The 9406-nt window shown below is 35.9% G+C and overlaps 2 protein-coding genes and 1 pseudogene across 2 annotated transcripts in view; all 3 read left to right on the forward strand.

Annotated features, from left to right (window-relative positions):
* LOC107665520 (amine sulfotransferase-like) overlaps positions 1–3057 on the forward strand; it is a 7272-nt gene extending 4215 nt beyond the window's left edge. The window contains exons 2-6 of the mRNA XM_016456430.1: positions 1130–1332; positions 1411–1537; positions 2107–2201; positions 2334–2514; positions 2719–3057. Coding sequence (XP_016311916.1) covers positions 1130–1332; positions 1411–1537; positions 2107–2201; positions 2334–2514; positions 2719–2846 — 734 coding nt within the window. The 3' untranslated portion in view covers positions 2847–3057. The remainder of the gene's footprint in view (positions 1–1129; positions 1333–1410; positions 1538–2106; positions 2202–2333; positions 2515–2718) is intronic.
* A 90-nt stretch (positions 3058–3147) lies between these two features.
* Positions 3148–5294, forward strand: LOC107665521 (amine sulfotransferase-like; annotated as a pseudogene).
* A 737-nt stretch (positions 5295–6031) lies between these two features.
* Positions 6032–8983, forward strand: rrp36 (ribosomal RNA processing 36). Its single transcript, XM_016456409.1, has 8 exons — positions 6032–6266; positions 6581–6951; positions 7082–7217; positions 7611–7677; positions 7785–7889; positions 7975–8049; positions 8202–8319; positions 8540–8983. Exons 2-8 carry the CDS (start codon positions 6636–6638, stop codon positions 8716–8718), a joined length of 996 nt encoding a protein of 331 aa, XP_016311895.1. The 5' UTR covers positions 6032–6266; positions 6581–6635; the 3' UTR covers positions 8719–8983.
* The last annotated feature ends 423 nt before the right edge of the window (positions 8984–9406 follow it).

Here is a 9406-nt window from a genome sequence, read left to right on the forward strand (position 1 = left end):
GGGAGAAAAAAAAGTTCGGCAAAAGGTGGGATCGAACCCAGGTCGATCGCGTCAAAAAGCCAACAACATGCGCTTATCCATCTGCACCACTGGAGCTGATATTTTACAACTACTTTTAACTAAATGTAAATATACACTCATATACACAAAAAATGTTATTTTTTAATACAATTTTTTACTGTATGTGTACGTTAAAAGTACCATTCCGACAGCAAGAATGATCCTGAACTAAATGAAGATTAATGTCTTGGGTACGATGTGTTTATTGGACCAATCAGATAAGAGTAACTGGAGAGTCAGCGAGAGGCTCATTTGATTGGCTACAAGAAGAAGGTGGCCCCGCCCTCCCCTTCACGCTTGCAAAACTCAGTTAGTGAGAGAATCGTGCCAAAACTATAAGCGCAGAGAAAAGAAAGACGGAGCTGTACATATCGGTTTATTTCGGGAACTTTTTGCCCCACATGCACAACAAGTCATTTAGACATTTGCAACAGTTAGTTTTTTTACACATACAGATTGGTTCTATGCAGTCAATCCGTTTTGCAGTTCTTTAAACTGTTGTTTTCGCTTGCAAATCACTGTTCACAGGCTTGCAGTGCTTTTGACCGTCTTTTGGCGAAAAAAACGTGCCAAAAGTGTAAGTGCGGAAAAATGGAAGTCAGAAGCATGCAGATCATATTTATTTTGCGTTAGCATGAAGCTGCAGTTTCACAATACATGAATTACACTTACGAATAACAGTAAAATGCTGCAAATAATTTTTTCTTGCGCTTGAAACACGATTTACACCTTTACAAAGCTTCTCTTGCGCATGCAAATTTAATTTACGCTTACAGTCTTATGTACACTTCCACAACTCTTACCCTGCGTATGCAAATCTTTTTGACGTCATTCTACCTTCATAGTTACATTCAAGCTATTTTAAGGAATGAGAAAATTATTTTCACAAGAAAAAAACATTTAAATATGTAATTTTGATGATCAAAGATAAGTTTTAAGGGATACAATATTTGACTACAGGGGGACTTTAAAATAACAGAACAATGTGAATTATGCATTACCACGTAAATGTTGAATTAAAAAAATTAAATCAAGCCCAATGTATTTTAACTCTACACCTGTCTCTCAGGTACGGTGTGGACCCAACGGATAATGACATTAATATACGCTGAAGATTTCCCAGACAAAGCCAACCAAATCACAGCCGAGCAGATGCCCTGGATAGAGTATCGGATGACAGGGAAAGATTACAGCACACGTCCATCTCCGAGACTCTTCTGCTCCCATTTACTTCAGCCGCTGATGCCCAAAATGCTGCAAAGAAAAGGAAAAGTGTGTATGCGTTCATCAATCGATTCATACACTGGCTTGATGTAATGCACGTTTTAATACGCCTGTCTTTGCTGTCAGGTCATCTATGTCATGAGAAACCCTAAAGACGTCATGGTGTCATATTTCCATTTTTCCAACAATATGAAAAACCTGGATTCTTCTGAGAGCTTTGATGAGATGCTGGAAAAGTTCTTCACCGGATGCAGTAAGAGCCAAAACATTATAGCCCATCAGAGGTTTTATGGAAAGATAGTTGACAGTGTGGACAGTATGATTGAGAGTTTAAAGTTTAAAGGAGTTGTGGTGTGAGCTGCTACTAACAATGAGCAAGATGGACCTTTCAGAGTAGGAGATAGACTTAAAATTAACTCTCAAAACTTACTGCCATTCTGGAAGATAATTTCTGTGGTGCAAGAGGAAGTGGTCCTGGTCCCTTAACAGTCACTCTCAACCTCGATCTGTCTATTCATCTTTTTTTTTTTTTTAATTGTCTTAATGTATTTCACAACACTTCAGCTTGTGGTTCATAGATGGGGTCACGTTTCTGGATTCTTTACCTTCGCAAAGTCTCTGAGAACCTTCTGAAGGTACTTCTGAAGACTCCCAAGTAGTTTGCAGTTCTGAAAAAGAGTGGCACGGAACTAAAGTGTTCCCGATGGTTTCATTTTTAGTTTAACGCCTAATTCCTCACCTTGAATCTTAAATTATTTTGTAGTTAATACCTTTTCTTCTCAACCTGCTTTTGTGGCCCTGCTTCCTGTTTCTGGTTTGTAGTGATTGGTGGCTGTTGGTTTGACCATGTTAAAGGATGGATCACAAATAAAGACAAATACAACATCCTGATCCTTACTTATGAAGAAATTATCAAGGTGAGTCTGGTTTGGCTTATGACCCTTTGACCATTCCATTAAAACTTATTTTGAGTTATTGTACTTTTCTTTGGATATACTGTATATGAATCTCTATTGATTGACTGATTAAATGTATAAATCTTTCATTAGGACCTCAGATCCGTCATTGTAAAAATCTGTGAGTTTGTGGGAAAGAATCTGTCAGACGCAGCGATTGATAAAGTGATGGAGGCAGCCACGTTCAAGCACATGAAGAAAGACCCCTTGGCCAACTATGAATCCCTTCCTCAGAATATCACAGACCGTCCAAAAGGACTATTTTTGCGCAAAGGTCAGACAAAAGTGAAAAATTAAGAGTTGGACATTTACGCAGCATCAAATAAAGCTTTAAGATATAAATATATACATTTATCACCTTCATGATAATATAATTTTTCAAATGGTTCATTATTTAAAATTGCATTATTAAATGTGATAAGTGTGACACATCAGTGGGAAAATGTTATATTAATGTTTTCAACCTGCTGTTTTACAGGAACAGTTGGGGACTGGAAGAAATCTTTAACCGTGGCTCAGAGTGAATGTTTTGACCGCATCTACCAAGAAAGAATGAAGGACGTACCTCTTAACATGATCTGGGACATCTCAGAATTGCAGGGATGAAAACTCAAGACGTGGCATTCATTTTACAAACTAATAAACCGTTAATATGTGAATGGATGTGTTGGCTATCATATCAAAACAGATAACAGTCAGGGAGTGATGAGGTTTATTGACCTTCTGAACTTTATGATTACATATATGTACAAAGGCTGATAATAAAAATTTAGGTTGAAGAAATGAGTCCAATAGTTGGCCATTAACTACACAAAAATAAACAACTTTGACTATTGTGTAACGTCTCTTTTCTCAATGAAATCTGCCTCTGGATATATCAAGGTATTCTCCGCTATTTACAGTCGTTGGTTTGGTTCAGTAAGATCTCAAACATGGCTCAGCAGGAATACAAAATGCTTAGTGACAAAATGTTCACCTACAAAGGAACTGTCTTAACTTTGGAGAACAATCATGATCTTACTCCAGAATATATTGACAGTTTAGCGGATTTTGAAACAAAGGATGACGATGTCTTTGTTGTTACCTTCCCCAAATCTGGTAAGTGAGATGTTAGGCTATGTTAATGAGTTGTCTATTTAAAATTACCTCTGTCTGCCTGTTTGCCTCCTTGTCCCGAGTGTGACAGTAAGAGCCAAAACCACCATTCAGAATTTTTGGCATATCAGACACTTAGTTATTCATTATATGTATCTCTCTCTCTCTCTCTCTCTCTCTCTCTCTCTGGTAAGTGAGATGTTAGGCTATGTTAATGAGTTGTCTATTTAAAATTACCTCTGTTGTCAAACCTTCAGCATACTTTGACTTTGCCAGTGTTTAAACTACAGCGGAACAGTGAACTTGCATTACCATGTAAATGTTTAAAGTTATTCCAATCGAGCCCCTAGAATTTTATGCTTGACTCTACATCACTCTCTCAGGTATAGTGTGGACCCAACGGATCGTGACCTTAATATACGCAGAAGATTTCCCGGACAAAGCCAACCAAATCACACCCGAGTAGATGCCCTGGCTATAGTATCGAGCAATGGAGAAAAATTACAACACACGTCCATCTTCTGTTCCTATTTACTCCAGCTGCTGATGCCCAAAATGCTGGGGGAAAAAAAGGAAAAGTGTGTATGTGTTCATCAATCGATTACAAACTGGCTTGATGTCATGCAAAGTTTTTCTGACATCTGTCCTTGCTGTCAGGTCATCTATGTCATGAGAAACCCTAAAGACGTCATGGTGTCATATTTACATTTTTCCAACGACATGAAAAACCTGGATTCCTCTGAGAGCTTTGACTGGATGTTGGAAAATGTTTTCACAGGATGCAGTAAGTGTCACGGAAACACCTGCCTCACCAGCCGAATCAACCTCCTACACCCGCTCACAATCACCTGATTACTGATCACGGACATCTGTGTGTGTGTGTGTTGAACCTGCATAAAGTTTGAAGAACACTAATGTTGTGTCTGGTTTGTAGTGATTGGTGGCTATTGGTTTGACCATGTTAAAGGATGGATTACAAATAAAGACAAATACAACATCCTGATCCTTACTTATGAAGAAATGATCAAGGTGAGTCTGGTATGGCTTATGACCTTTAAGTCATGAGAAACCCTAAAGACGTCATGGTGTCATATTTACATTTTTCCAACGACATGAAAAACCTGGATTCCTCTGAGAGCTTTGACTGGATGTTGGAAAATGTTTTCACAGGATGCAGTAAGTGTCACGGAAACACCTGCCTCACCAGCCGAATCAACCTCCTACACCCGCTCACAATCACCTGATTACTGATCACGGACACCTGCACCCACCCTGATCCTTACTTATGAAGAAATGATCAAGGTGAGTCTGGTATGGCTTATGACCTTTTGACCTTTCCATCAAACTTATTTTGCGTTATTGTAGCCTACTTGAAATGTATAAATCTTTTATCAGGACCTCAGATCCATCGTTGTGAAAATCTGTGAGTTTGTGGGAAAGAATCTGTCAGACGCAGCAATTGATAAAGTGGTGGAAACAGCCACATTCAAGCACATGAAGAAAGACCCCTTGGCCAACTATGAATCCCTTTCTCTGAAAGTCACAGACCACCCAAAAGGATTTTTTTTTCTGAGCAAATGTCAGACCAAAGTGAAAAATCAAGAGTTCGTCATTTACGCAGTGCCAAATAAAGCATCAAGATATAAAGATGTAAAATTCAAAGAACTTTTTTGTTCAATCACCTTCATGATAATATAATCATTTTCATTATTATAATAATTAAATTTTCCCTGCCTGTCTCATTCAGGCCTGTGGACAATCCAGTAATTATTCATGCAACATAGGAGTCACAGAAGACTTTTGAAATAGTTCATTATTTAAAAGTTTATTATTTAATATGATGTGTGACAAATCAGTGGCAGTGGGAAAATGTTATATTAATTAACATATATAAATGTTATATTAATGTCTTCAACTTGCTGTGTTACAGGAACAGTTGGGGGCTGGAAGAACTCTTAAACCGTGTTTTGACCGCGTCTAACAAGAAAGAATGAAGGACGCGTCTGGGACATCTCAGAATTGCATGACTAAAAAGATGTTAAATACATTTTACAAACTAATAAAGATAAAACACTATCACAATAATAAAATGAAGGTATACTATGTAATTGGATGTGTTGGCTACACAACCATATCAAAACAGATACCAGATAACTAGTCTTGATGGAGGTTAAACGGTTATTGTGAACATTATGTAAAATGTGCAAACAATATGAATTTACAGTCTGTATTTTTCAACCAGTTTTGTATTTGATCAGTATAATAATTTTTATATTGAAGTTGTAAATATTAAATAAACAAACAAACAAACAAAAAAATGAAATCCTGGTAGTTACATTAAATGGTGGTCGATCTAAATCTCAAAATTAATTGCCTCTATATTGTTTTGAAAGTCTAAGAACTATATATATATATATATATTACATTAAATTACTTCATTTAGAACGTTATTCTGGAAACTAAAATTAGAATTAAATCTATATTTATATTACATTTAATTTCAAGATACTGTTAATATTATTATTACCTTTTTATTATTATTATTTATTATTATTTTGATATAATCCGTAATATTATGAATTAATTTACAAAGCTATCGTATTAAATGCAATACACACTAATTTCAAAGTGTCTTATGATTATTTTGACAAAAATTATAAATATATTGGGACTTTTATTTTGATAGGCGTGTTGTGACGCGCATGCACTCTTCTCACACTTCCACGTGCGAACAGGAAGCGCATTTCTCGCAAATATTCATCTTCGCTAGTTAGTTCTATGACATAATAATTGTTAACAGTTTTGTTCTTTCCGTTAAGTGGCACTAAGTTACATCTTTAATAAGCATCTCTTGTTAAGATTTTCCTCATTCTATCGGCATGTTTGTCTGTTTTACCGAAGCGCAGATGTCTGGATAAAAACAACACCACGGTAAGTACGAGCAAAATACTAATAAACAAATGTAACGTTTTATGTAAGCTTTTCATATATTGCTTACTGTAGTTGAATGACAACAGGACATTCATATTGCCATGTATAAATCTATAATTTGATATTATAATTGTGTACTTGACCAAACCGTATTCAGACCAGGTTTATTGCATTTATAGGATTATTCAGAATTCATTTAATTGATCTTAAGTAATTATTAACAAGTAACGTTAAATCGGTTTATTTGCATATTTAATTTTATATGTTCTCAAATTTCGTCCTTTTAATAACCTAATGATGCCTAATTTCTACAGCTCATAGACAAGCTAAATAAAAGTGAGATTAAAAAAGGACAAAAACCAAAACATAATGCCTAAATCAACAAAGAGTCTGACTAAAATGGAACATCGGAGCTCAGATGATGAAGAGGACGTTTTAGAGATGGAGAGAAACTTTGCTATACTTCGTAAAAGGAGCACAATGCAAACTTCAGCAGAGGATGAAGAGGAAATGAGAGATGAAGATGCATCTGCAGAGGAAGACGAAGCTGAACCTGAAGAGGATGAAGACAATGGTGTGGATGATGAAGATGAGTCAGGGAGTGATGAAGATGAAGCAGATAGTAACCTTGAAGATGAAGGCGTCAGCAATGACCCATCACACGCGGAGGGAAACCTTAAAAAAGGTAAGATCAGATATTTATGTAACCCTGGCAATGGTTTTATCATTTAAGTTATTATTTAGGAATATTTAATTGCTGATGCTGTTTAAAAGAGCAATTTTACATTTACTTTCACGTCTTTGTTTTTGTGTAGAATTGTCAACCTTGTCCTTTGAGGAAATCATGAAGCTACAGAATAAAGTTGGAACAAAAGCGTACAATAAAATCGCTTATGGTGCCACAAAGCCTCAGAGGAAAACCGAGCCCATGAAACGATTAACTAAACACAGGTACCTGCAGTGTTTAGTATTATTTCTATTGATTAATTATTATAGGATTTATTCATATTATGATTTTGCTTTTATATACTTATTTTCAATTTCAGTTAGTTGTCAAGGCAGTATGTCCATTTTTTTTTTTAAGTTTTCATATTCATAATATTAATATTGTATTAGATTTGTTTCATTTCTGTTAATTTTTTTACAGAATTCATTTTTAGTTTTAGTAACCAATAATAACAACACTGGCCTGCTCAGCTAGGCTTTTTAAATTTTTAACCACCTTTAATCACTGTTTTTAGTGGTGCATCGTGCTAAAAAAAAATAATTTATGTGAGTTAAAGTTATTTTGTATAGCTGTTTTTGGCTTATGTGTATGTTTTGTCTAAAAACTATGTTTTTTAGACCTCAAGAGATTTCTGCAAAGAAACATGTGCCTTTCCTCCGAAAAGTGGTTCCTGTCAAGAAAAGGGTGTGTTTCAGGAGTTTATTTAATTCATGATTTCTCATACTTAAGCTTAGGTATTTGAACAAACTGTGAAGACCTGATTTTTCACTTTTTAAACATTACTTTTTCAGATTTCAAGGGACCCTCGCTTTGATGACCTCTCAGGGGAATACAAGCCTGGAATTTTTTCTCAGACGTACAAATTCATTAATGGCATCCGAGAAAAGGAAACAAAAGTCTGTGAAATTCTAAAATGCCTTACTGATTCCTGTTTGTTTTCATTGTATGCATTATTTTTATGCCCACTGCTGGTTGTTTCAGATAGTGAGGAAGAAACTCAAAAAAGCCAAATCAGACTGTAAAAAGGAAGAACTGAAAGCCTTGCTTAAAAGAATGGTATGTTTAAAATATACTGACACTTTAAACTTAATTTACAGAAAGCTATATAAAACATCATTACAGTTGTGATAACCTTAATATTGCTGCTTATGATATGCTTTATGTCTAATCCGTGTGTGTGTGTGTGTGTGTGTGTGTGTGTACAACAGGAAAACCAGCAGAGGGCCCGACAGAGGCAAGAGCAGGAAAGAGAAAAGGAACTTCAGTTCAAGCGGAAACAGAGAGAGTTGGTTGGCCAGGGACACAAACCTTTCTACCTAAAGAAATGTAAATCTGTCTTTGTTCTTATCCTGTTCCATGACTTTTTACCTTGTTCACATATATTGTGATATAAGTTCTTTTGAAGAACATTTGTTGGTGAATGTCGTACTAGTCAGTTTTGTGAGCATCAGTGTTCATAACTATGTGTTATTTAGAAAAGAACATCAAATAATATATGGTATTATGATCATTTTTAGTTTATAACATCTTTAAAACCCTTCTACAGCTGACAAGAAGAAGCTGGAATTGGCTGAGAAGTACAGTGAGTTGAAAAAGAGCGGGAAACTGGAGAACTTCTTGAGTAAGAAGAGGAAGCGTAACGCCACCAAAGATCGCAAAAAGTTGCCCAATCAGCACAAGAAACGCCAAATTTGGACCAATCATGGCTCATCTGTGGCACCTTGAGTTGGTTATTTGTCTGAGTGTGACACAATGCAGAAGGACGTCTGCTGAAAAGTAAATCCTGCTGGACTATGATGTTAAAAGCTGACTTGGTATGATTTGAAGTGTACATTTCACCTACATTTGCACAGTATTGGATTAAGATGCGTTTTGTTAACAGGTTTGACATTTAAGATGTTTATCTTAAATATCCATTATCTTTTGTTGTTTAATTATGTTTTGAACATTTTCTTAAAATAAAATCTTACATTTATTCTCTGACACCTCATTATTTTACCACTAGATAGAGCTACTGATACTTCAAATAAAGAATCTCTGCATAAACCTAATTTTTTTGCCTCAGCAAACCTCAGTTCCAAACCAGCAGAAGTTAATATGCAGAAAATCAACTATCTGAACTGCCACCGTATGACGTTAATCCAATTTTTTTACCTCAAGGGCACTAGACATAAACCCGTTTATACGGACATCCGACAACAGGATGAGTCAGCTTGCATTTGTGTCTGCCCTCTCAAAATCCAAAAATATTTCTCTTTCGTCTAGATCATGACCCATTTTAGCACAGCCTGTTTAGGCCGAGGTTGTTTGTGGTGAATCCACAGGGTTGCGAAGATGGGCGTATCTTGAAATTGCTGTGATTAAGACACGAGCAGCAAGCACCCTGCTCGAGAAATCACAATTTTCAACAGTG

This window comes from Sinocyclocheilus anshuiensis, unplaced genomic scaffold, assembly GCF_001515605.1.
Source record: "Sinocyclocheilus anshuiensis isolate Anshui unplaced genomic scaffold, SAMN03320099.WGS_v1.1 scaffold543, whole genome shotgun sequence".
NCBI lineage: Eukaryota > Metazoa > Chordata > Actinopteri > Cypriniformes > Cyprinidae > Sinocyclocheilus > Sinocyclocheilus anshuiensis.

What these genes read in the sequence shown, in the direction of transcription:
- rrp36 (XM_016456409.1), top strand. Translation starts at nt 6,636, where the DNA reads ATGCCTAAATCAACAAAGAGTCTGACTAAAATGGAACATCGGAGCTCA. An exon ending in AAACGATTAACTAAACACAG is followed by an intron (nt 7,218 to 7,610) that starts GTACCTGCAGTG and finishes TATGTTTTTTAG; the next exon opens with ACCTCAAGAGATTTCTGCAA. An exon ending in ACCTTTCTACCTAAAGAAAT is followed by an intron (nt 8,320 to 8,539) that starts GTAAATCTGTCT and finishes ACCCTTCTACAG; the next exon opens with CTGACAAGAAGAAGCTGGAA.